This window comes from Phasianus colchicus, chromosome 11 (assembly GCF_987193195.1).
Source record: "Phasianus colchicus chromosome 11, bPhaCol1.hap1.1, whole genome shotgun sequence".
Lineage (NCBI taxonomy): Eukaryota > Metazoa > Chordata > Aves > Galliformes > Phasianidae > Phasianus > Phasianus colchicus.
In genome coordinates, this window is record NC_143446.1 from 13,828,636 (window position 1) to 13,856,504 (window position 27,869).

Genomic DNA, 27,869 nt, shown 5'->3' on the forward strand with positions numbered 1-27,869 from the left:
TTACATCATATTTACGAAAAATCTATTTTTATGTCCGTCCCTCGCCTTCTTGGAGTTTTACTCAACTATTATAGGAACAGGGGAAAGTTAATTTATAGTGTCTTCATATAAATTAATCTTGTTTTCTCCTTATAATGTTAGTTATCACCTCGTTTATTACATGTGTCTCAGGGGTGAGCAGCTTTAAAAAGGCCGCAGAACAGTTATGAAATGAATGGTGTGCGATGTCAGATACATTTATTAAAAATGAAAATTAGGAAAAGCAGAGGATGTAGATATATATTGTCTTAGTCACTTGCCAGCAGCAGGCACCTCCAATACCAGAGCTTATCCCCCCCGCTCTGGGACTTTTGCATATTAATTTCATTGATATTGTTATGCTCTGTGCTCACTATAAGGTAAACATTTTTGAAATGTAACTTACGGAATTTAGCAGCTCATTAGCAGTGTCTGTCAAGGGTTTGTTATCCAACACCCATTAAAAAACCCCAAACTCTTTTGCCAGCACAGCTGAACTTCGCTTCTCTTTCACTTTTGTGTGGAGGGAAATTATTCACATCACAAATGCAAACCTTAATGTCTCTGGAAGAATCTTGCTTTAGTCATTATGCTTTCTCCAGTTTATTGGGAGCTTCCTGCAACGTTTGTCATAAGGTCCTGGGGTTTCTTGCTGTTGGGCCTTCATCATATGCTGTGCCGCTGGCAGGCTGAGAGGGATGGTGGGAGCTTCATGCAACATTCATAGCAATCTCACTGTGCTGGGAAACAAAATTGGGATCCAGAAAGTATGTATATGTATATGTGGAGGTGCATGTGAAAAGCCCAGTGTGACTGTGTGATACAGGTGTTCACATACGTGCTGAGGAATGCAAAGGTTTTGAAAATGTACACTAAAACTGTTTGCCAAAGATAATTAAGGGTTAGGAGGTTTAATTAAAGAATCCAGCAATAACTGGAGCATCTGTGGGCATTTAGAAGAATGCATACCTCTCTCTTTGGGTTTTAGAGCTGCAGACGTTATAGGGCAGTTTATTTTAGAAGCATGGTTTAAAGCCTTTCTTTTTCTTTGCATCTGCCACATTTTGGCAGTGAGACAGTATCACTGATACAATCCGTTCTGAAGATGAGCTTTGCTTTTAAAGCCCATGGCTGGACGTTTCTGTAGGTGTGGTGGCACTGATGCAGAAAGCAGAAGTGGGGCTGGAGCTTCTGATGTTGCTGCTAGCAATTGCTCAAAGGTTATCTAAATCCAAACCCTTTTTGTTCTGTCTTCCTGCATTTGTGTATGTTCCAACAACTGCCGGTTAAGATATCCCTTATCAGAAATTGTTCTTGGAGAAAATTTTTCAGCTTTTTTCAGTTCTCCAAAATCCTGTCCTTGGCTGCTTGCAGCTCTGCCTGCCTCATGCGCTCCATCCTGTGCTGCGTTTGCAGGCTGGGTGATGCTTGCACCTGTCTGGGCCTCAGCGAGGCTCCTCAGGACCTTGGTCTCTGAATTCAGGCTCATTTTTCAAGCAGTAATTGGAATTTTCTGCAAGCACGAATGTCTGGTGTTAAACAGAGTGATGACAGAGAGTAATAAAATGAAAAACCCTTTTCCCTCAGGGTAGGAAATCCTGAAATCTTTGTTCAAAACAGCACTGTGAACTCTAACTACGTGCTCTTTTGCCATCTCTTTGAGTTTGGTACGCCATCATTTTACAGTAACTTTTCCCCCTAATAGAATGATTCAGCAACTTGATTGCTTTCTCTGCAATGTGAAGGCCCCTGGAAGATACCCCTGATTTTTATACCTTTACCCCTGTGGCCTCATGATAAGTTCCTGAGCAGGAGCCCGGCCAGTCATTCAAATAATTATTTCCTTCCTTATATCTATATGCTGCCTATAGGCTTTATCCTACAGGATTCTCCTTATTTCTTCTTCCTCAGGGGAAGCTGCAAGTCAGGGCATGAGGGGAGGCTGCTCTGGCTCTGCTGTGCCTGCTTGTATGGTGGGAGCACCTGCCTTGGTCTCCTCCAGTTATTTCTAAATGGCAAAAATAACAAGGAGGTCTTGGTTTATGGCATCAAGTAACACTTTTCATCTTTAGATGTTTACATCCTTAATGTTGCTGAGTTGGTTGGGCAGGTCACTGCCACTCAAGGAGTTACCAAGCCATTGCTTAGTGCATCTTCTGCCCTATTTTGGGTGAGCTTCCAAAAATCCTGCATCCTTCTGAGCCGGGAAAAAGAGAGCACTGCTACTTCATGTGTAATCCAGGTATGCTGCCCATGGCCTAGCTCCTGTGTCCATATGAGGGTGAGTTCTGTTGGAAATAGCAGTGTGTGAGGGAGCAGCGTGAGCCACCCGCAGGTGGGGCAGTGAGGACAAAGTAGGGCCATAAGCGAGGATAGATGTAAGCCTTTCCACCGTGCCTTTTTCCTTACGGTTCTCTGCATGTCTGCCTTGCAGGTATCTGCTGATGAATGATCTCGTGCATTAACATGATGGGGTAGGATGCCCCCATGAAGTTACGAAGCTAATTTGTCTTAATCACAGTAGAGTGAGGGATTTGGGTTGCTTTGCAACTCCAACGTAAGGAGTTTAAAACAGTCAGAACAAAAAAAGACAAGACCAGCTCTTTTCATGCTAGACATGAAGTTTAAAAACACTTTTTGTGAAAGTGTTAAAAATAAGTAAAATTAAGAGAAAGAAGTGTTCATTTTTCTGCCTTTTTCCAAGCTTGGCAATGAATGATCCAAATCAGATTACTCGTAAATAGCTAATGTCTGTCAAACTACATCTGGATGTTGATATTTGTTACACATCAGTCTGTATCCATATAGCTGATCCATTAACTGCAAGTGATTTAAAATCAAGAAAATGCCAGTGGTTATGATAAGAGATCATTTAAACAAAAGATTTGTGGAGAAAAAAAATATAAGTTTTTATAAAAGCTTTAATTATATTTTGGTATAAAACATTATTTTAATGGGTTTTCTTTAATGAAGACTGCTCATTGTTTAGATTGTACAGCAACAGGAAGGAAAAAAGGAATCTTGGATTCTATTTAAAGAGCAGCCTGTGAATTAAAAAGCTATTAAAGATTCTGGAGTCATTTAGGGAAAGATTTTGCATGAGAAAGGACTGCTGAATCCTAGGGAGCGTGGTGTTGCTTTGGACGAGGCTGGGTGATACCATCTCCATGTTGTTAGCAGAAGGCCCAGCTCTGGGGTGGGCACTGCCATGAACACCTCTGCTTGCACGTCGTCGCCACGTGGCAGTGGGAGCACGTGTTGTGTGTTAACGCTGATGAGGTCTCTTGTCTTGTTCACTTTTTGAAAACTAGTTATTTGTCAACTCTCCAAAGGTCGATTCAAATTCATTCCAAATTTTATTTGATTAAAGCCATCGCGCTCGCGGTTGGAAAAATGAAATGCAAACAGCCGTATGTTACTGTGTCTCGGATGGGTAAATGTCACGCGCAGAACGAAAGGGCTTTTTTGCTAGGTTTAAGTGAAACAGAGTCTTTATTTAGTGTCATGTTTTAATTTATTTATTTAAAAGCATTTATTTAAAGTTCTAAAAAACAAAGAATTCAATAAAGCAAGACAGGTGCAACTGCAAATGATTAATGATATAATTCTCGGTACTTTATAAAGTGTCTAACACTGAGGAGATTTATACAGTGCAGAATGGCAATTGTGCTTTGATGGAAGGAATAGGTAATCAATACCTGCAAGCTTAGAAAAAGTGTTCTATTTCCTCCTCTAATGATATAGGGTTTTTTGCAAGGCAAGGATGTCTGGAGCATGAGACACTTGGAAGAAGAATTAATTTGAAATCTGTAGTGGAAGATCAGTTTCAATTAAAACAGCACTTGAATGTCCATGAAAAAAGCAGGCAGTTAGGCTTAAGCCTGATGGCTACTAGCAAGTAAATGAATCCCACTGCACTCTTCCTGATTACATTTTGTTGCGCTTATTTTCTCTGGGTAGGAGGTAGAGTTTATTTACTTTGGTCTCAAACTCAAAACTAAAAACGTCCTTCTTTCTTGCCTTCCCAGCCCTGCCTCATCCCACTAATTGTTGGAGCTGAGCTGCTGAGGTTGTGGCCTCTATTTCTGCCTGCAATCGCTGCCATAACGGTGTGGGTCATATTGCATGTAATGCTTTGCATATCAAAAAGTTCTGAAGGAAATTAATGAAAAACGCGGCCATTTATACATCCTGTGCTGATTTTAACTAGCAGGTCTTGAACCTCTGAATCAGAGCTTAGCCTTGTGGCTGTAATTTGGGATGTCAGGACTTGGAGTCACAGCTGCAGTGCTTGGTTGGGGTTCTGAATTGCTGAGTTTCATTGCATTCGATTTTCCTTTAATAATGCAGCACCAGTATGGAAACATTTTATGCATGGAAATGAATGCTATCACATGAGGATAGCAGATAGCACTGCTTTTGGGGTAAATTATAGATTTAGAACCAAGTGAAGCTTCTGTATTTATAGAAAGAGATGTGTTGCTGTATTAAACTAATTCCAACAAGTTAAATTGGAAAAAGAAGACAGTGTGTTCTGGGTTTTTTCTTTTTTTTTAAGTGATAGAAAGATTGGAAAAAGAACTGGAAAAAGAAGAGGATGTGTTTGTTGAGGTTTTTTTATGTGATACAAAGACATAAAAGCTTTTAGCAGTCAGTGCTGGGAAAAACTACATTTCAGCAAGAGTCAGTGCAGGTACCTAAGTCACTTGAGGTTTTAACTTGCCATGGTGCTTTGTTTGCTTATTTACCCTTATGGCTTATTTTATTCATTTTGACAAGACAGTTTTCACTGCAAATTGGTTGAGAGCTGGCTACACTTTAGAGAGGAAAAAAAAGCCTTTGTGACAAGATGCATGTAGGTAACCCTACAATCCCTGTTAAAATAAGTTGGCTTATTCAAAATTACAATCTCCCCATTGACTGAAGGGTCAACGAAATGCTTACAGGAATGTGAGTGCTCAGCTTCCTTTGAAAGCACAGCTGAAACCAGTGCGATAGCCTCTGCGAGCAGAGTGCTTTTGAAAAGCTCACCCTATGTTTATAACAAAGCCAAAAATGGGAGCTGGCAGGTTTGATGATTTTGGGCGCTACTGAACATTTTAAAGCAAATTCCTAAATTTCATGGAATAAATGCATGGTTGTATGGCAAGTAAATCTGAATTGCCAGTTAATTCACTGCAAAACAATTGCTAAGAGCATTCTGATTCAGGGAAAAAAAAAAAGAAAGACTACAAGTGGAATGCATTTAGCTTTCCCCACGTAGGGCTTTTAATAATTTTGTTCTCCTTAGTTGCGGTACATTGGGAAATTAACTGAAAGCTGCTTTTGCTGACAATACAAGTTGAACAATGAGATAAATGAAACTGAGCTTTTTTTAACCTGGGCAAATAATGTGAGTGATTTTTAAAGGGTGTTGCAATTTTGCTTAATTGTAGTTGAAAATAAAACACTTTCATGTCGTTTTGGTTCCCATTCAGCATTTGCACATGATGGGCACTGCACATCTTGTTACTGATTGAGTGTCCTGCAGCAGCCCAAAGGAAAGTGGGAAAAATCATCTCACACTCAGACACGTTGGAACCCTGCACCAATGGAGCTGGCCTTCACAACCACTGGGGTTGGATGGTACTAATTGAGATTGCATGTGTCTCAGATGCCGGGGTAATAAATGGTGCATCGTTTGCTGCTGCGTGCCTGTTGAGCAACATGCTGACTGGGTGGTTCAGAGGTGCACAGCAGGCATCTGAGGGCCTGGCAGAGCAGGGCTCAGCCCTGCCCTGTAACTTGGCTGTTGTGGATGAGAGAAACCTCTTCCCTCCCATTGTCAATTTCCCTGTCTTTGCATGAGAATAATGGAGTTCTGCTGCAAAGCTCTTCAGGAGCTGTAAGCGAGGAGAGCTTTGCAGGAACTGTATGCTGTTATTTCAGGAGCTTAAACCACTGTTTGCACTCCCAGGAACATAATCTCTTAGTCTCTGTTAATACAATTTAAGAGTTGGAGCAGCAGGTCATAAGAAAAATGTGAAATTCACTGGAGATCCTCCTCTGTGTGCAGAGGTTCCTGGTGTTGTATTGCATCTGGAGCTGGTGTGTGCTGGGAACGGCAAGGCCTTCATTGAAACCTTTTCCTTCCACTTGCTATTTTTATTGACTGTTCTTGCTGGAGTAGAATGGGCTGAGCAAGTGCAGGCGGTGGCAGGCAGCTTCTGCAGGCTGAGCAATGCATTGTGCTGCTGCCTCTCACAGCATCATGCTGCTCTGTGATGGATCACTGCCTTCCTTCCCATGGCAGAGGGGCCAGGGCAATCCCACTGCAAAGTTTAGCCAAACAGTTTGGGGTTAGGGACCGAGGTGGGGGTTAGGGTCCAAGATTAACACACCAAGAAGTAACCTGGGGCAGGTGAAAGCTGCAGAACAGAGGAAGAAACTCTGCACCTCCTGTCTCTTGTGAGTTGGGTGTACAGATGTGACAAAGCCGCTTCAGAAACCACTTAGGAACACTTCAGTGCATGATGCTGAGTACATCAGGACCCATCATACACCTGGTGTGCTGGGGACAGAGGCTGCTCTCAGAGCTGCAGCTCTTCCCTTGCTGACCTCTCTGGCAGCCCGCAATGGGCTCACCAGTACAGATGCACAGATTGCCTTCCAGAACCTGAACTCCTACCGGCTAATAAGTAAAACAGAAAATTTATGTAAGAGAAGCATCAAAAAGTTACAGCATTTTCCTGGCAGGTCACTGTTGTCTTCACTTCCTCCAACAAGAGATGTCTTTTTTTCCTTTGCTGTTTTCTTCAAATTTACTAATATCCTATTTGCTTTAATTCTTTATTTTCCCTTTTTTTTTCTGGCTTTAAAACCTTCTGAAGAAATGAGATCATTAATAAAGAACATATTATCTAATTAGAGCATTGTAGAAGAGCAAGTTAATGCCTAGCTGGTACATTGTGTATCTCTTCTAAGAAGGTAAATACGTACTCATATATCATGGCTGAAGCTTTAGGAAAGTTCCTGTAAATCGATGCTAATTCATAACATACGCATGAGGGAATTGCAGACAGTTTTATAGAATAGCAATTAAAAAAAAAAAAAAAAAGGTATTGTTTGTTACTGCCAAAGGCAAAGTTTGAGTACTGCATGAAGCTAATGGTTTTTGATCTCTTCATAAGTTTACAAGTCTTAACCTCTTTCAGATGCACGAGGTGTAGCAGCAGTGATATTACCTGGGGAGCCTAACGATTCATCCTCTTACTTAAGTGTAATCCAGAATTAAGGAGCCACTGGAATGTTAATTTAATTTGTATTTGTTAACAGGTACCTATGGTCCCGAGCACTGGGTTACTTCCAGCGAGAAGTGCGGGGGGTCCCACCAGTCTCCCATAGACATTGTGGACCATCAGGCTCATGTTGGAGATGAGTATCAAGAGCTGCAACTCGATGGTTTTGACAATGAATCTTCTAACAAGACTTGGATGAAAAACACGGGAAAAACGGGTATGTTCTCTTCTGTTTGTCTCCATAGCCTGCCTGCAGTCAATTAAAAATTCAAGCCATGTTCCACCCTCCTCCTCTTTCATTGTTCTGTTGTTTGGGGTTTGCTTTTTTAAAAAAAATATAATTTTCCAGCAGCTGCCTCCTATCCCTGCCTTTGCATTCTGTGCAAAGCGATTTCTGCAGATTGATTTTAAGGCTCATTTTTTAAGTTGGTTTTTTTTTTTCTTTTTTTTTTGGTTCCCAGTATAAAATAATTCTCTTGGTAGTGAGTTGTTCCTCAGAATAAAAGGCTGTATGAGAGCTTCAAGGTGTAACCTTGAGTTATCAGCTTTGGGAAGCTGAAACATCTAATCCAAAGGAGCGCTGAGATGCAAGGCTCAGACTTTGTAGGAAAGGGGAAGTTTTAGAAATCGGGAGGTTTTGGAGAAGAAAGAGCAATAAGCGCTCAAAGTAGCGGGAGCTTATTAATGTGTTTCTGATATGATTATAGCACTGTGTTCTTCACTGAACTGAATCCTCTTCTGCTCTGTCTGTTCTGGCTTCCAGAGAAAAGAACAGTGAGAATACTGCTTATTTTTACCCAAACAGTTCACCGAAAGGTCAAGGTTGATTTATATGCAAAGCTGCATGCATTTGATTACTCTTTAATTCTAAAAATGTAAAAAGCAGAAATTATAAGGCCATCCTCTTCATTTGACAAGGTCAAATATTTTTAGGGAATCGGATTAAACCGCTAATTAATTCAATTTTATTTATTGGAAGTATATTTTTATCTTTATGAACATTCGACATGCGTGTCTGCAGTGCTTTAGGTAACAGGTTCCTCATCAGAGGTTTGTGAGCAAACCCAGGGTATGGACCTGCTGTGGTCTGCATTCAGCTGTGCCTGCAGCCTGACCCATTGCTCCCACGGGTCTTTGGGTGTGAGCCACCAGGTGCTTTGGACCCAGTTTCAGGGACTTAGTGGGAGACGCAGCTGAGGAGGATACAGGCTGGGATCCTGCTTTCTTTCACCGCAAAGCAAATCTGGTTAATGTAAACCACTGTTTTTTTAATGCATTACTGAGGGTTTTTTTCCAGCTTAGTTAAGAAGTGCTCCTGTTTGCTCTCAAATCCTGACTGTGTTGCCCGTCATAGTAAAATGAGGTCCAGGGGAGGCTGAATGCTGTGGAAATTTGGTGCTTAATTAATCAATTTGTGTTATGTACCCTGCTCTTTTGGTCGCAAAGAGCAAGTGTAGTTATTGGCAATAAACGTAATTAGAAATACCAAGAAAAAACGATGGTGCTTTTCTTCCAAGAGAAATGCTAATGCTATATGGTAAGTATAATAGGAACATATTGCTGCACATATAATAGGAAACCATGCAGAACCAAAACGTGCTGGTGAATGTTCCAGTCTTCATGCAGTTGGCAATGAAAGCTGTATCTTCGGTCTTCTCTGCTGGGTGATTTTAGCACCGCTACTATATTTGATTTCCTCACCCATTCGGGTGTGGATTTTTGCTGACAAGTTATTGCTTCTCAGGGCAACAGTAACTATCGCTGTTCTTGGGTAACTTACAGATTTTGCAGGTTAGGCAAAGACTTTTTTTGCCCTGCTATCATCCGTGAGTCTTCTGCTGAACTCTTAACTCCTCCCTTGATTTATCGCATTCCATTCCCTTGGTTCACTGACCTTTGGAAGAAACTTGTCAGGGATTAGTTTTTAAGGTGGTAAGTGGTACAGCAGCAAACCAGGTAGGATGTTTTGGCCTATGGGCAGAATGTAGCAGCGAGTTGTGCTGGTTGTGATGTGTGCTGACAGCAGTCTTGAAGTAGATGACCATAGGAGACCTTCCTGTTGCTGACTGACAGTAAGCTGCATTTCAATGTAAGCAATGGTGATGGATGGAGAGGGCATTTCAGTGCAATTAATGACTTAATGTTTTAAGGAGACCAGGGTCTGAGGAAAAACCTAACGCCCTTATCTTTGATGCTCATTAACTGGCAGGAACTGCATAGTGTGGGTTATTGCAGTGTGGCTGGTAATTTTTCGCTTATTGGAATAGAACAATTAGTTACTTTTATGCTTTTAAATATTAAAAGGTAAAAAGGAGTTTTGATTTGTTGTGCTCTTTTTTCCTTTCTCTCCATATCATCTAAAGGGCAAGCAATGTACAGGACACAGAACTTCATTCAGAAAATGAACGTACATTCATTATGCCTCTGCCTCAGCCAGAAATGCTTTGCATTGGATTACACAGACAAAAGCACTAATGTGGGTTTGATTTCATCACCATAGAAGCTGGTTCCCAAGTGGTAAAGATTACTTGGAGAGTAGAAGCAACTTTCATTTGTTGTTGCCTGTGCCACCTTGTAATTAAGTATTAGCTGATGTCAGCTGGGCCTGAGGCTGACGGAGCTTCTGGCCACTGCCCTGTGGGAGTGAAGCATCTGTGGGAGCAGTTCCCTCAGCAGCAGTGCATGCACTGCGGCTTTACCCCTCCTTGGATCACTCAGAGCTTCTAAAGACTCTGATAAATCCACAGACATTGGTGCCAGAGGTGTGTGTGGGTACTCTTCGTACCTTGTGTGCATCTCGGGCTGGGTCAGAGCTGCTCTGATAAGGCAAGGGAAGAGCTGCTTTGTATCCAGGCTTGGTTTTGCTCTCAAGAAGGTGCAGGATGCACGGCTCCACCCCTGGTCCTGCAAATTGCATCAGCCATGGTGATCCTGGTGGTTGTGCACCACCTGCTTTGTTTTTGAAATCTCAGTCATACATTAATTTTAAGCCTAGTAGTTGTGGGAGGGTTAATTCCTTCCTGTGCGCTCTGCACGACTTACTGGATAAAAGCAGTGGCTCCCAAAACCCAGTTTGGCTGCTCCAGTCCCTAATACCAAAAATCACATGGAGAGAAGGGAAACCTCCGTGCTAGTGGCAATAAGGAGGTGCTGCTAAGATAGGAAGGTGCTGAGAACATGCGTTGTAGAGCTCAGCAGTGTAAGGAATTCTGTAAAATGAACAATTAGATGAACATTTCAGATTGTACATCCTCCTAATTATCCTTTTAATTATTCATCTGAAACAAGTAAAATGACCCCTGACAGAGCCATAAATGATTTAGGAACTATCAAATATTTATTAGATGCAACTGAATCCCCACAGAGATTTTTAACAGATGCACACATATCTGCTTTCCTGTATTCTTTAAGACCTCCAGTTTTGTCTATGGAATTTCGAACCAATTGAGTGAGATGTTTGGTATCTGAAATACTGCTGAGCTCACTGAGAATTTTGTAAGGGAAGAGGAGAGCAAGCAGTGGTGCTTTTTGTCACTTGTGTTTCAGAGTTGTGTAAGGATGCCGCAATACTTGGGTGATACAGACAGGACCTACAGCCTCCAGACTTCCCACGCAAATGCTTTGATGCGAAGAGCTCATGGAAGAGCCCTGTGATGTCACTGGTGCAATTAGTAAAGACCTGAACATCACATGCACGTCGACATTTAGATGGTTTTAATATAAACAATTTGGTGTTTAGATGTTTCTTAGTTGAACGGTTGCACCTGAGCTGAAGCTGCTGTAACCCGCAGTCTGTACTTGCAGGTAGCAGCCCTGCCATGGCAGACAGCCCTGCCTGCAGCATGAAGTGATTCACCAGCAGAGGAATGGCTCCTGTTTCACAACCAGCCTCTAGATTTTTTCCAGCAGTGAATAAAACCCTCTCCGTTACATAATAAAAGTGGATTTATATTAATGTTCCTGTTGTGATGACACAGCTGGATTGAGAACAGAGAGAAATCCTTGTGGGTTGAGCTCTTCTCATTTAAAAAAAAAAAAAAAAGAACAATGAACAGCACAACTTCAATCACAGGATTCTGGGCAGAGCAAGCGGTGGTCTGCCATGGCTTTTACAAGAACAAAACACTAATTTTAGTTCTGTTTTTAAGTGCCAGTTTTGCAAAGAATGAGCAGAAAAGATTTTATAAGGAGTCATTATTAGGAGTTATGCATGTTAAAGATGGGAGGTGCTAGAAGGGTGGGTGATTGTGTAGTGAGAGCAGCAGACAGGGGTGTCAGAAAGCTGGGTTCAGTTCTTGGTGGGACTGTAGTTCTCCCCATAACCTGTACCATTTTCCACCACTTTGCCCTCTGTTTGGACCTACAGCTTTTATTGTTGCATAAAATATAAAGGCTTTTCAGAAGTGAAAAGAAATTACAAAGAAGATCCTTTTGATCCCTACTGAATTGTGCAACAGTAATATCAGTTGCTGTAAAAAAAGGGGGCTTCTCATGAGTGGGTCTCAAAAAAGTTATTGTCACTCACCCTGTTTTACAGAAGGGAGGAGCAGGGATGTCAAGGAAGGTACCTGCCGTGTCCAGCAGTAGGTGGGGGACAGGGCACAGGCCCTTTTTCTCCTGGTAACTTAGAGGAAATGTAACGAACAGAGGATCTTCTAACTGGTTATCTGCACGCCTTCAGTGAATCACAAGGCCAAGCAATGTGGTCAGCCATTAGTCCCTGCAACCACATTGAATGGTTCTTGATGAAGTTTGCCATTTCAATTTTAATCAAAGCCCAATGGTGAAAAGTGCTTGCAGAATTTGGACTTGGTGGTTTTCTGTAGCCTATATAATCACTTCTATAATTAGCCAGCATTAAATGTAGCTTTTTCTTTTTTTTTAACCAGTCCCTGTGAAGAGGATAATGATGACCTCATCCTTTACTTGCATTAGAAGAAATATTCTAATATAATGAGCAAAACCTGCAAGTGCTTCAAAAAACTGTGCTAAGAAGGTCTTTCTCCTTGTTCTGTGTGTGCAGTTGCTATCCTGCTGAAGGACGATTACTTTGTCAGCGGCGCCGGGTTGCCAGGCAGATTCAAGGCAGAGAAGGTAGAGTTCCACTGGGGTCAGAGCAATGGATCAGCAGGCTCTGAGCACAGCATCAATGGCAAGAGGTTCCCCGTTGAGGTGAGTGGAAAGACATGTGCTTCTGTTCTCCAAAAAAAATAAAATCAGAATGTATTGCTGTAGTTTGAGACGGCTGTAAAATAGGGCAATGTTTCCTTCAGTGAACATATCACTTTCAAGGCCCTTCTGGCCCTCGCAGCACTCTATCTATCATCTCTTATGTGCTTTTGCAATGTCAGCTCTGAGCTCTGCTTTGCTCACATTGCTTGCTCTCACGTCCCGTGGGCTGTTTCAAACTGCCACTCTTCTGGTTTCTCCCATAAGCTCTCCGTGTGTGGGAGGATCTCCTTGCAAATATCTGCAAAGTGACTTCATTGTCCTCCAAATCCTTTCTTTCCCAGGATGCTTACAAACAAGTAGCTAGCAGTGGTTTGGGAGCCATTGTGCCACGGCTTCTGCCTTTCATCAGTACTGCTTCCTTGAACACGTGCGGCCCTTCACCCGCATTCAAGGTTTTGCATGGTGAAATAAAGCAGACTTTATCTGGAATTACTCCTTGTTGGTAATTGGATGAGTGCTTTCAAAGCAAGATGTGTCCCGCTGTGGCATGTGGACATGAGCAGTTTGTAAGGTGCTCTGCTTGCCCAGAAGACTCACGTGGACAGACATGGTTTTCCTGTGAGCTGGGCCTTGGCAGAACTTGATTCAGGCCCCAGCTTGCCGTGATGTGTCTCGTGTGACTTCAGCCAAGTCCCTTTTTCAGAGCATGGAAATGGCATTCCAAAGCACAAAGGGAGGTTGTAATAGACCCTAAAAAAGTGCAGTTTACATCTTTCTGTTGCAACTGTCCCAATGCATGAGTTAGAACAATTTTTTTTTGCCTCCTGCTAGCACCTGAGCCTGTAGGTTGGATGGTCTGAGGCAGAGATTTATTCGCTTGTTTATTTATTGCAAGGTTTTTCCAACAGCTTCTGGCTTGATACAGCTGTGATTTCTGGTGACAGCCCCCATGCCAGACACCCAGAGCATGGGCCTATGGGGCTGCCCTGTCTGCCTTGGTTGGCAGTGCTGCTGCTTGTCACTTGGGGTGGTGGAAGGAACACTTGGAAGTCTCCAGTCAGCTCCTCTTCTGAAATTTGAGGGAGTTGGGCTGGTAAAGGAGCCTGGGCCTTCTTTTTGTGACCAGAAATAGTATTTCCACTGCACAAACCCTTTCTTATGATGCCAAAGCTATCCTGATGCTGGCTTGATCAATAGAAGTTACTTTGGGGGGAAAAAAAAAAAGAAAGAAAATTCTTAAAAATAATTTCCCTTTTGTTTAAATATCCCTTATTTACTTTTCAGCTGTTTGGAATGCTTATTTTATCTGCTTTAAAATTAAAAAGAAAGAGGAAAAAAAGAATTTGCCCTTCTGAATTCTGTCACTCTTTATGAATGCTGTGCAAAATAATTTGCTGTATCAGATAGGTTTAGTATTAATCCTAATAATGAAAATGTAATTTTCCAAGTGATTTGTATTCATTGCAGTGGCATGAGCCTGTGATCTCTGGCCTTTCTAAGTATGAATGCAGTCAGCAGGATTCCCACAGATTTTCCTTTATTGTTTTTATAAAGGAAGAACATTTTCCTAAGCAAGCCTTTCCTTATTTCTTTGCTTTCTCTAAGATTCCCAAGTTTTGTCCACTTCATTAAATCATGTGCTGAAAAGGATTTTCCTGGGTGGATTTTGAGAGCTGCTCAAAATATCCAGTAGGTTGAAGGTGATAAAACTGTTTTCTTCTCACAAAAGTAGTTCATACAGTTGAGATTTTACCTCTCAAGCATTAACTGTACATGTGTGCATGGTGCAGCTTTTAATTTGGAACACTAATTGTAGTTCAGCGTGCAACTGCCCGATACTGGGAGATCTGTGCCAGAAATGCTGTGTTTCATTTCAGAAATAGCATTTCTAGGTAGGCTGTGGAAAGGAAAAAAAGCAAAATCCCATCTTACAGAAAGTAAAGCCCAAATCAGTCTGACTGTTCTGAGTCCCTGGGCAGAGGTAAGGGTTTCAAAGAGTGCACACGGGTATTGATGTGCCAGGTCTGCAGCAGTTATGGTGGAAATGCAGTTGAAAGCAAACATTTTCTGAGTCTAATTGAGAAACCAGATGTGGACTATGCAAAACCCATCGGTTCCAAAGCACGTCCCAAGGGAACACAGATAAATCAGCATCTTCCATAGACTCTGCTCTGTATGCTGAAGTTTGGATGGTTTTTTCCTCTGGGAAACAAACTGCTTGCTGATAGTCTTTTTTTCTTGAAGAGGATACAGAAAGTAATTAGAAATGTCAGATATAATACAGAGCATTATTGTTTGACCATGTTGTTTGGTTTTTATTATTACAACTAATGTGTCAGATGGTAAGGCTGTCTACGTTAATTGGTTTCCTTCATTGAAGCCCATCTGGATCATATTTTTTTGTGATTTATACGTTAAATTAGTTGGTAAGATATATGAGAACGTCCTTTTGTTTCCTACTTTAAAGGCATGTTGGATCAAAGGCGTATTATCTTGCAGTACTTTTTTGCATATGTAGCATATTGTGATTCCTTTTTAAACCATGGCATATGTAATGGTATTCTAAATGGTTTCCTTCATTATATGGTCTTGATTGCTTATTTATTGATTAGATTTTCCTTGATGATACTTTATCCTTATGAAGTCACTATGAACTTGGCTTTCTCTGAAGTATCATTTACGAGTGGAGATGAACATATGTCTCAAACTTTTATCCATGATCAGAAGCCAGTCCGTGACACCAGGCCTGGTCAGCATCGGCTTCGAGTTTCTTTTTTCCTCCTTCTTGCCATTTTTGCATCCTCATCAGTGAGGTCAATAAAACTTGTGCTGCGATGCTGAAGATTAAAGCAAGACCATTAGTGCATTGCTGTGCAAGTGGAGCGTGAATCCTAATGAGGATGTGGGCTCTGTGCCAGCACAGAAAAAGTCTCCCTCCTTTTTTTCTTCAAGTCAAGAAAAGTTTTTTGACATTGCAGTCTCTAAATTTTAATGAATTGCTGACTCCTTTGTATTTTGTTATTGTTCTTCTCCATTATAATTACTCGGCTTTTTCTTTTGCTTTCTGAACTTGAGGCTCTACAAACAAAGATGCAAACGCCAGAAACCATTTAAATGGCCAAGTGACAAAACTGCAGTAAAGAAGCAGAGCTTCCCTCAGGCCAGGAGAGAACCCAGGTTCCCCTCATTAGAGCCGAGAGGAGTAATTGCAGCCCTTTCATCTCCGGTGCCATTGCCTGGCTCCCAGCCCTGCCTGCTGCGGGCCGTGCTGGTGGCTCAGGCTCCTGCTGGGGGGAAGCCCGGCGCTCGGAGCTGACGCAGCAGCGCTGCGCTGGCGATGCTCGCTGCCGCCATCCCAGCGTTGCTGGGATTCTGAGCTGCCTCGTACTCATTTTTATGCAAAATGCTGATTATTTCTGTGAAGAGCAGAAATCAGAAGAGTGATTTTAATCATGACTGTGTTAATTTGATGTGAGCTTTGGCTGTTTATGAGCTTTCTCTTTAATGGCGCTAATTGTCGGTTATAATGTGAACACCATTATATAGTAATATACAGTAATTTATTTAGTAAATGAGAATCTTATTCCAAGGACCATACTGCAATATGCCATAGAGACCTCATCTCTTTAATCTTACATGAACAAACTTGCACTTTCTCGGCCAAATTGGTTATAGGAACATCAGCTTTTCTTCTGGAGAGCAATGTGATTTTGTTGTACCCACAAGCACCAGCATGCATGTTTTTGGAGATCTCTAGTTCTTCATTTAAAGCAAACAGTAACAACAACAAAATGTACAACCGAAAAAGAAAACCAAACCCACAAAGCATTCCAGCAGAAAATGAAGAGCTAGCACTCTTTCATGTTGATTAACGAGCTTTTAAGTTACAATGATTGATTCGTTTCATGAAATTATTATTATAAACAATCATTTGCATTAATAATTTTTGTTCTCCTTTAAGCATATTCCTTAGAACACCTTCCAGGTTCTAATGGTACCTTTGTTCTTGCTATTTCTTTGATTTTCTTCCCTTTCCCCTTGACTATACATACTAACTTCAGCACTGTGTAGATCTCCAGTTAGTTTCCCTAATTTGAATGCTCAGATCTCCTTGCCAAAGGTTATCACCATTCACTATCTTACCTCTCATTATATCACTTAAATTCTCATGTTTTATGTTATCACAGACGGAAGACAATCAATGTTGTTAATGTAGAAAAGATGTGTGGTACTCAGTGCACAAAAGCCTTTATTACAGGATATGAACTGAGACTAGCTCGTGTTCTGGGGGTCATCCTGAATGGTAATTCTTTCTGTGATCTCTAAAGTGTCACCTGCTGTATTTTTCCAGGCTTTCATCCACCCGTGGATGATGGGATATTACTACTTAGAGTCGGGTCCTTTCTTGTTAAGTTTTAATGAATTTTTTTCAAGTTCCACACTTGCTGCATTTCTAAGTTCTTTTGGGTTTGTGTGTGTGTTCTTTTTACTTTTTTCTTTAATATATTAAAAGCAGAACAGACTGCAGTATGTTTTCTTGATATCCAGGAGAGAAGTAGCACCCTATGCTGCTGCGGTGCAGTTAGGTTTATTATTTCTGGCATCCAGCATCTCTGGTAATTGTAATTTTGCAGAAATCTCTGGTGTTGGCTTCGAGTACAAGTAAAGACTGATTGTGAAGGAGGGTGCCAGCACTGGTTTTATTCCCTTAGATTTTGTTTAGTAGTTGCTCTTCAAATTTCCTTGCTTCCATCTGGCAGGGTGTAGCAAAGTAGAAGTCAATAAATGATGGAAGGACCTAAAGAGGGCCACTGGGAATACATCACAGTGAGACACATTGACTGTCTGAAGTAATTTTACTGTAATATTCTCTCTGAGGACCAAATCCTCAGTTATATGGGGATTCTTAGAGCTCCCAGTGACTTTGATGGGAGACACGCTGGTGAAACTGAGTACAGATTTGGCTCCGTACCCATGCTGTCTTGGCTGTAGAGTGCTCAGGGAATTCAGCTTATTCTGTCTGCACCTCTGACTTAATCATTCAGACACGGAGATGGCTTGGGGATTTTCAAATTTGATTATTTTTTCTTTTTTGTTCCAAACTGACAATTTGCAGAATTTTTAAATCTCTTCTCCTACAGTTTATCTGCCCTTTCTCCACAGTCTTCTAGGAGAGCCATAAAATCATCTGAAAATACAAGATACTAAAGATCCCCAAGATGTTGCTCTGCCTTCCCCCCAGCGTTACTCCTCTTTACTTTTCAGCACCTTTAAAACTTGTTCAGGTTTCTCATCATCGGGAAATCGGTGGGATGTAATTTTAAAACACGAAATAGATGGATATTGGCTGAATACATGGCTGAGTTTATATCATGTTGTGCTGCAAAGACTTTGAGCAGCGCAATCAAACATAATCTTATAACTGTTCGTTTTACTGTTTTATTTTCCTTACTGTAGCTGTTTCACTGACTCCTCACAGTTATCTTTATCTTTTATCTCCCATACACTGACAGGAGAATCAGTTGAGGCTTTAATTAATGACTTTATTGCAACCAAGGTTCCATTTTAGTGCAGAATGCTTCATCTTTTAGTAGTGAAATACTTAGTCTCCATCTGGCTGATCTTTTTTGTGAATGCCCTGTGATAATTAAGAAGAAACATGAGAGGATGGTCTGAAATTAAAATATATTTAAGTGCAAAGGTTGGCGTGTCTTGGAACTGTTTGTGTATAGACTCACACCAAACCCAGGGACATAACAGCCCTGTGTTTTTATGGCTGTGTCTACCTGCTGTGTACCAGGTCCCTGTAATTTCTGGAGTCGGTTGCAAATGTTGCAGTGCATGCAGAGTCTTATTTCAAAGTAAATATTCCACAACGTGATGTAGGTATTCTTTCTATATTTGATAGGAATGTCCTGCTTCTCCCAAAGGATTTCTTCTCTCTTGTTGAAAAGCTCTGAGTTAGTAGCACCTTGCTGCAATTATGGTATGTTAATGATGAGCAAAGAGTTGTACATTCCTCTTAACATGAATCCCGGATTTTCAGCGTAATTAACTGGGATCTGGAAAGAGTGACAAGGAGAAGGAGGATCAGATGGGGTGAAAATAAGAGATAAGAGGCTGACAGCCACCTCTTGTTGTAAAGGAGAGTTATTTTGAATAGGAGAAAAATCAATACAAAGGTTGGAGAATTTGACAGAGTTATAAGAGGTACTTTAATGAAAGGTAGCAGATTCAATAGGATTGTTACTTGAAATGTGGGATTGTCTAAGTTAGAAAAATAGGACTGTCTCTTCCCAGCTGTAAAGGTGAGCTTTATGTGCTGAGCTTGTTGGGTACTTAGGCCACCAAGTTTAATGTCATTCACTCTGGGCACTTGGTGTTGTGAGAAAAGCATGTGTGGGAGCTTGCTGTATTCTGTTCTTCTGGAAGAGTTATGAGATTATGAAGGGGAGGGAGGGGAGCAGCATGTGGTGGCTATTTCTGCTGCTTCACCCTGCTCAATGGCTACCAGAGAACATCTGCAGAGGAAAAGCAAGGCATGATGGCGAGGAGGTCTTGTTTTCTGTGACTTCGTTTGGCCCTGGATGTAAGGGACAGGCAGACTTTGACAGGGGCATTTAGCAGGAATTCCCCTCAGTATGTTCATGTCAGTCACCTTCCCCAGTGGTGACAATGAGAGGAGAGCAGGAGGGCTGTGCATGACAGCTTTCTAACTCAGGTTAGAGCCTCAGCGCCCCTCTGTGCAAGCGCATCTTGGTCACGAGCATCCTCTTCCTTCAGTGTGGCTGGATTTGAGTAAGCAGATCAGATCGTGTGTGCATGTCGTGCTCTGCCAGGTTGTTTGTCCCAGGACATCAGCTGAAGACACAGTAGGCTCTTTAAGTGCTCAGTGTTACCTCTTCCTTTAGGCAAGTCTGACAGTCCTGGGTCTTAGGAACATCTTCCTCAAGAGGTGTATAGCCCTTTGAAGTCATTCCAATAAGACCCCTTGAAATAACAAAGATAGATAACATCTGGGAAAAAAATGAAAAACGAAAGTTACACAAATGTGTTCAGAAGTGATAATGTTTCCTCGGCACTCAAAAAAACACCAAACCAAACCAAAACCTTACTGCAGTTAGTGGGCTGGTTGCTAACTTGTCTGCCAGTTTTTCCTGTGGAAGCCTTTTCACTGGGTCTCAAACAGTGGGAATAGATTTCACCGATGTTAATCGTGATTTAAGGAAGTAAGCAGGAAATGATTTAAATTGTCATTTATACTGGAGCTTTACTGATTGCATTTTTGTGGGTTTTCTTTTCCTGTAGAATTCTAAACAGTTGCTGTAATTTCATACTAAGAGAATAAATTGCGTCAGATGGTTGTTGTTGTGGGTTTTTTTCCCAGTTAGGAAACTTGATGCATTTATTCAGGTTTTACTTTCTTCTGTTTCACCACGCTAAAGAAGTGTTTTCTCAGGAATGATGATCAAAAGCTCACATCAGCCATGAGGAAAGATGCATCTTGTTGTCTGGTACTCACAGCTCCAAAAAAGTTTTCAATAAAAGTGACTTTATATTGAGGGTGACAGCTTCTTAATTCTGGCCATGAAATGCACTCGCTGCAGACTGTGCTGATTGCTGTTATCCTATTTACACTCAGGTGCCCTCCCAAATGGGTCCCTCCTCTCATATATTGAGTTTGCAGCCCTTTGTGCCACACTGTCTCTTTACAGGGTTCGTGCAGTGCCTGAGCCAGTGGAATTCCTGCTCTGGAATACAGTGTTCTTCCACTGCGATAACCACAGACTTTGCAGGCATGAATTGCTTTGTTTTTTCTATGATAAAGCTTCACATGATGTAAGGGATCAGGCAGCAATATGAATGTAGCCCTTGTTATTTTCCCTTGTTCACAGGCATTGTATTTTCCAGACAGGATGGGAAGGTTAACCAAAGTTGAAAAAGGATCTAAAACACCACAAGTGTTTATTGTCTGGTAGAAATAAAATAACAATTGACTGATTGCAAAAGAGAGAAAGGTATGTGTTTGTTTATGCTTCGAAACATGCAGCACTCATCTCTTTGTAGAGAAAAAGCAATTTGCGTGAAACAGTCATATCCCCAAATAACTGTGTCCTCTTATTCCCTACTTTTCTACCCAGCTTAATAAACAAAAATCTTTGTTGTCTGATTAGTTGAGCTTTTCAGCACATGCCTCTAAAGAACATGTCTTTTTTTGTCACAATCCCATCTGGGCTGGCTATCCTCAGAGGTGCTTTCCTCTGTGCTCTTGCTGTAGAAAGCAGGCAAAGGGGGCTCCTATTTCCAGGAAATGCATCACTCTTTCTGCTTGCACTGCCTACAGCTTGCTCACTCATTTCCTCAGCAGGAAGACCTTGGCTATAGTTTTCCTCAAAGAGGGCTTGGGTATCGTTGTCCACTGACCATTGATTTTTTTATAAAACATAGCTCCTGATTTACTCATTTGTAAGAAATATGAATTTTGGCTTCCCACCAGAATTATGAATAGCATTACCAGGTGGGAGGGAGCTTTTGCCCCCTGCATTGGGCTAACAGTTTGTTAATAGTTTAGTCTAGCGTAGAGAATGGAATCTGATCTGCCAAAACAGCGTTAGTAATTCCAGAGGGGGCTGTTGTAATTGTCCAGGAAAAGAAGATTGAAACTCTCCCCTGAATGAGTTAAAGGATGAATCATTCTTCTCTGGGACTGGAGGGGATTCAGTTTTTGAACAGACTCTCAGACGCCAACTGAAATGTAGAGAGGCATGAGCTCCCTTCCTTGCTCACCCTGGCTAGTGAGTTAAAAATCTGCATTAGCACCAGATCTATCACATGTCTGGTTATGGAAGGGAGAGACAGCTTTGGGATGTGATTGTGGCAGGGATAGATTAAATTACATGAATTTTGTCATTTTTGTCTTTATAGAGCTTTCAACTGCATCCTGTGTTTTGAAGTTAATATCTGCAGTACTGCTTGTGTTTGCTGTTTACCGTAATTGGTGATTTCAGTTGATCTCAGATGATTTTATTCCTACATCAAGCTCTTCCATTCCTTCAGGGTGGCAATACCTACAGCTAAGATCAATTCAGTGCTCAACACCTGCACGAAGTGCACCAGGTTTCCCCAAGCGTGGCAGATTTGACTTTTTACAATGCAGAACTACCCATGGATAAGTAGCCAGAACGACAGAAAGTATCCAAAAAGATGAAACCTCTTTTCCATAGTTTCTTATCAGCCTGGTTGAGAAGGAAATTCTGGTCTTCTTTCCCTTAGGTACAGAGCCTCTTAGGGCAAGGTAGTGCTGTTGAGGAGAGGGTGGCTTGCTGAGCAGTGAGTGATGCATTTAATCTTATGGTGGTACGTAGCATAATATCCCGTAAGAAAAAAAAAAATTGTCATAATGTCCAGTTTAGAATAGGAGACTGGAGGTAACAGGAATCTTTAAAAAGATTCATTTGAAATTCTTTGCTTGAGAGGCCTCATTCTGTTTGGGAGGCAGGAATGCGAGTGGTCAATTAATGAGCTGCATTCAAAAGGTGAAATTTCAAGAGAGTAAAAATAAAACCCATTATTTCCTGAACATAGAGTCACCCATCCTCAAATCCATAGTTGTGCCTTTCTCCTCAACCTTGTCTATTATTCCTCTTGTTCTTGGTTTAACTAGGAAAATTTTAGAGACCTTTACCTCAAGGAAATACAATAGATACTTTCAATCCGATCAATCATAATGTTGAAACACATGCTGTTTACTCAGTAATGCTGAAAGCTGCATGCTGCTGTTGCTGGCATGCCATTTATGAAAGGTCTGTTAGCCCTCCCGCTGAACCATATGGTGATTTATCTGTCCATTTAGTAGCTGTAAGACCAAGACCCAAACTGGTCAAAACTAAAAATGGCTATTCCTCCTGTTGCTTTCTGATAAAATGTTCCCATTTCTATCTGCTTTGTAGCACGAGGGTGGTCAAACTCTTAAATGTGGTCTCTACATTATTAGCAGAGTCAGGTCAGGTGTTTTCCAGTCTTGGTGAACTAGGGTAGAAGTGGAAAACATTCCTGGTTGTAGAACACTGCAAGGAATCATTTGGCAGCAGTCAGAAGTTGGAAGTGGAAGGGCAGTAAAAGAGAAATAATTAGTAAGAATAACTTTCAGGCGTTTAAACAACCTGGTATGTCTTCCTAGCAGTGAATGAATTCACCTGATACCAAGAGATAGCCATCTGATAATAGCACTCATAAGATCAATACATCGATACCTTATCCTTGAAACGGTATTTTAAGTCTATTCTTAGGTTCATTTCTTTACTTCTGTAAAGTTATAGCAATCTGGGATTTGAGATAATGCATTCATTACAGTCTTATCGGCCCTTCATTTACTGTATTTTAATGTAGCTGCCATGATTGCTGGAGAAGGATGCTCGGTAAGCTTAATCTGCTTATACTCCAAAAAGATAGGATGCTCAAATGATTAAACTCAAGCCTCATACAGAACAGGTTTGAGAGTTCACAGTGCTTACAGCGGCAAGGCATTTTGTGCATGAGGCATTTCAGCTACGCTTCCATGTTGCTGGCTCTGCAGACCTCGTGGAGGGGAGCTGGGCACAGCAGAGGTCTTGCTTTTGTACATTGACATTCTGCCCAGGCTCTCACACCCGTAATAATGCCGTGGTGTTGCTGGGTTAAACCTAGCACTGCTTCTTTCTGTTAATGTATCTTCTGGGTCCACTTTTCTTTAGATCCTGGAGAATGATTTGCAATTATCTGTGGGACTGTGATGCACACCCAGGACACAGAAATAGCGTGTTCGTGCTTGAAATAATGCTCATGCAGATAAGTAGTATGTGTGAATATATGTGAGTATAGAGGAATATTTAGAGCTGTATTTTCTCTGTACAGACTCACCAGATTCCCTATATGTGTGCATTTCAAAAGAATTGAAACTGGGTTAGAAGTTTCGTGGCTAATGAGTGTTGCTGAAAGGATGGGAGATATGCAGCAGGATGGTGTGTTGTCCCTGACTGCACCAGGTGCATGTTTCTCTATCGAGGGTGAAGCTGAAGCCAAAGACCTATTTATCCAATAGCAGCAACACTGGGCGGGAGGTATTCAGCACTCTCCAACCCAGCAGGTTTTGTTCATTTGAGCAGTTTGTGCCTTAGGAGATGGAGGAGGAGATCAGAAGTGGTGGGATTTGAATAGGACCTTCAGTGTGATGCACGCAGTGTCCTTAGGAGCAGAGTCGCAGCCTGGTTTCTGTTGACAGGTATGGCGACAGCTCTGAGCAATGACAGGCGCTTCAGTGAATCACTAAATTGATTTGATAATCAGTAAGTGAATTTGCTAAGAGCGGTACTACGCATCTTCTTTGGGGCTTGGTTAACCCAGTGACAGCTTGTTTTATATGTACTCAGAGGCTTTAGTTTATTTTTCCTTCTCTTTTTCCCGGTGGAAGCTGTACACAGAGTTACTGCCAAATAAAAGAAGCCGTTTCTCCTCTTTGGCTGTAAAACTAACCTGAAGACAACCAGACCTGGCTTGTACAATATAACCAGAGAAAGGTGATCATCATCATTGGGGCTGTCATCTTTACTTGCCTTTGACCATTGCCCTCTGGGTGGAAAGCACCAGCACTGCTGGCAGTCTTTGATTCACCGGGAGCCTTTTCTGATGGAGTTGCTCTGCTTTCCAGCTGCTTTTCCCCTGCTGGTTGTGTACCCTGTTGACTTTCCTTGCCCTTCAGGCAAGGAGATTTTTTCCTTCTCCAGTGGCACAACCATTGCTGCAAACACATTCCAGTATCTCCTATTTACTGTATTAGCAGAAGCTTGACATAGGACAAGTCTGTCAAATTAAAAAGCACTGCCTCCAGCGCCAGCAATACTTATTAGAGCTTATGCTGGTTTATGTTGGAGCTATTCAGGAGGGGGATTTTGCTTCAGGCAATAAAGAAAGGAGATACAATTTGTAAAGGTTTAATATGTATTTTTTTCTGGTTCCATGGCAATGTCTGTATTGTTTGCTTGGGTTCCGATTAGAAACACGTTTTTTAGGTAGCTTGCTATCCTAGGTAGCCAACTATTAAATATAATATCTTTTTTTTTACTTGTATACATTCGTAATTGTCCTGTGTTCTCATGACATAAGTTGAAACTGTGTCCTTCATACCACAATGCTCAAACGATTTCCTTTTCAACAAAGAGTATGTAATAAAGGTTAAGAATGATTTTTGCAATCCATGCATTTAAGTATACATTACTATCTGTTTTAAGGATGGATAATCAATGTAAAAAATGATACTTCCGTGTATTCCTAATAGGTCACTGTGTAAATATCCATAATGGAATCGATTCCTTGGGTTATGGCAACCATTAGTACAGAAAGGGGTTTCACAATTAATGTATTAGACATTTGCCTTTCATACTTACACGTGAAATGATTATTTATTGATTATTTTCAATCCAGGTTAATGATGTTGAAGAGGTTTCGGTATCTCAATTTAAAGTACTTAAAGCGCGGTTCAAACAGAAATATCACATCCCTTTCGAGAAGTTCTGACTCATAGCTGATAAGCGTTTCTTGTCTACACTGTCTCTCATTAATATATGCATACATCTATATTATGCATAAATTGTTTTGTGCACCTAGAAGGTCGTGGTGACACATTCAGTGTCAGCCTGGGGCAGGAAGTTTTGCTGTTTCTGTAGTTGTGTATCTCTGTACAGCAGCAGGATATTGTCAGATGCTCAAGGGTTCTTCACCCTTCCTCAAAGCATGTGTGACCCTCGTTAGGGTTAATGGGAGTTGTCTGCTTACAGCTGCAAGGTGAAGATGCAGCACCTGCCTCTGCTGATGCTGTTTTGGAGGTGAAATAGCACACGGTAGGAGGCTGCATCGGGTGTGAGGATGAAAGGCTTCAGCTGAGGCACTGCTGGGTGTGTATGTACACAGGTGGCATACAGGTAGGCTGTGACAAAGGGTAGGGAGCTGTGAGAGCATGACAGTGGGGAAGGGAAAGTATTGTATTTCATCACTCTTCAGCAGAAAAGAGTTGCCTAGCAGTCAGTTAAATTGGTTTTCTTTAGCTATCAGCTTTTGGGTCAGGAGAAATGATTGTATTTTTACTGTTACCTACTGTTTTATCTTGAGCAAACTAATTGCCACCTAGAGCTCTTTAAAACGATGAGTATGAAAAGCACGTATGAAACCAAATTGTATGCTATGACTTGCTTTGATTATCAGAGAACATTTTGCATTTATAGTGCTTTCTAACTGAATATTACGGAGCACTTGGGCAATATTAATGAGTAGTGGGAAGAACGTACAAAAGTGTGTAAGCGACTTTGGATCATTTTGTGCTCCAAGTGCAGAGTGACTCATGTGGATCTGATACTGGGCAGCACCATGCGTGGCAGCTCCCCTGGCTCCTGAAAAACAAGGCTGCAAAGACCAGTGAAACTGCTTGCTTTGTGCAATCGTAGTATTTAAGGTTTTTATCTGTGATTCTCCTCATTTTTCTGGTGAATGCAGGCCCTTTTTCAGTGAGTTTAGGCCTACTGACAGTAGATTGACTCTTCTTAATTATCTTCTCCAGACCCCTTTAAATTAGTCCCCCAGGGATCTGAGAACCTGATATGGAAAATGACAGCTTTAGTATTTCCTTACTAAATACTTACAGATTGTTGTCCAGGGATGCTGACTCGCATAAGATTGGTAATTCCTACTGAAAAACAAAAGTGATTTTAAGCAGCAGTACGTGCAAGGGGATGGAGCACAGTATGGAGGAAGAGGAGAGTGGCCATCAAATGTGACCATGTCTTTGTGCATACAGAAAACAGGAGAGTGTGGGAAGGGGAAATCATTTGAAACCATTGAACTCATACATAAATGTATAGCTTTCAAATAGCTAATTTTTTTTTGTGTCATAAAAGAAAACTGGCTAAGGCTGGTTCCTTTTTTATAGCCCTGTCATAAAATCTGAAAAATGAGGTTTATAATTTATGGTCTGAAACCACCTTAACTATTGCAATACAAACAGCATCACTGTACTGCAGTTCTAAAACGCCTCCGGTGAAAATATTGCAGTGCCATAATTAACTAATACCAAGATCCTGTTTGTGGTGCTCTGCGCTGCTTTCTCCACAAATAGGCAGTCAGTGTAAATCCTGAAGGCTCCGAAGATGGTGGTGCTTCAGAATGATCTCACATTGCCATGTCATTTAGGACAATCCCTGATTTTATGTCCATGGCTCGCGAAATCCATCCCATCACTGGTTGGATTTTATAGAAGTTACTTTATTACACAGCTATTCTTATTCTGTATTAAAAAAAAATACAGAGGAGAACAGTGTGCACACTACCTCCTAATTACTCTGTTTTCTGATATCTCAGCAACATTGATCTTTCAAAATGATCTCTTGCTGGTGGCATCGGTTTTATGTTGGAAAATATTCCTACAATTCTGGCAATGATAAACTAATTACAGACTATACATTTTTAATGATTTAATCTCTTGTCATATTTGTAGAGAGAAGTGATCTTGATTCCAAACAAATCTGCCATGCATGACCAAACACTCATCACGAAATGTATGGTTTTCATTAAACCCTGTTGTTAATACAAGCTTAGGATTGTTTTGTCGAAATGGGGAGAGGCTGGGGAGTAAAAGTGTGCTGAAAGATTACTGTAATAATGCTGCAGTAAGCTATTTGAATCGCACAGAGCTCCCAGCAACATTCCTCTGACATGTGCCTCCCATCACAGAGGGCTGCTGACAAGTGTGCTGTGCCGCAGCCACATGTGTCACAGGGGCTGCACTGGGTGGCAGTGAGGAAGGTACATTCACGGGCCCTATCCCTTGCTAGGAATCCAGGTTTGCATCATTCATCCCATCTACATTAGTCTTTAGATTTTTGAGTAACGATCAGGCAAGTGGTAAGTGGAAAAAAAGGAGGTTGAAGTGATGTCCTTTTTTAATGTGTGCTGAGATTTCTGCTCTGTGAAATGCTGCTACACGTGTGCAATTAATACTCATGTTGCTGTCCCCATCCCATTGCTATCTGCCTCGCTGGGAGGTCTGCCTTTTAATCTTGCACATAAATAGAACAGCAGTAGAGCATGAGGCTGGTGCTGCAATGGGGGAACATAAGGTTTCACCTCTTTTGCGTTTACTGGAAGGACTGTATCTGTAATCCTGATCAGCAGCAGCTCATAACTGTGCGTCGGATCCAGAAATAGGGGAGAGGAATGTGGTTCTTTAGAGAGTGGATGTCAAAGGTGTTGCCAGATGACAGGGAAAAACAATTGTTAGAAATGTCTTGTACTTAGGGGAGACATCTCAGGTAATTTCAGTGAGCTGCAAACATTCCTGCCATTTCACTTGCATTTGGGTGCCTTTGCCCCTTTCCC

General features: G+C 41.5%; 1 protein-coding gene across 1 annotated transcript in view; it reads left to right on the plus strand.

Moving 5' to 3' along the window:
• Nucleotides 1-27,869, plus strand: part of PTPRG (protein tyrosine phosphatase receptor type G) — a 378,843-nt gene that overhangs the window by 192,307 nt on the left and 158,667 nt on the right. Inside the window, exons 3-4 of the mRNA XM_031606378.2 lie at nt 7,333-7,512; nt 12,319-12,467. Coding sequence (XP_031462238.1) covers nt 7,333-7,512; nt 12,319-12,467 — 329 coding nt within the window. The remainder of the gene's footprint in view (nt 1-7,332; nt 7,513-12,318; nt 12,468-27,869) is intronic.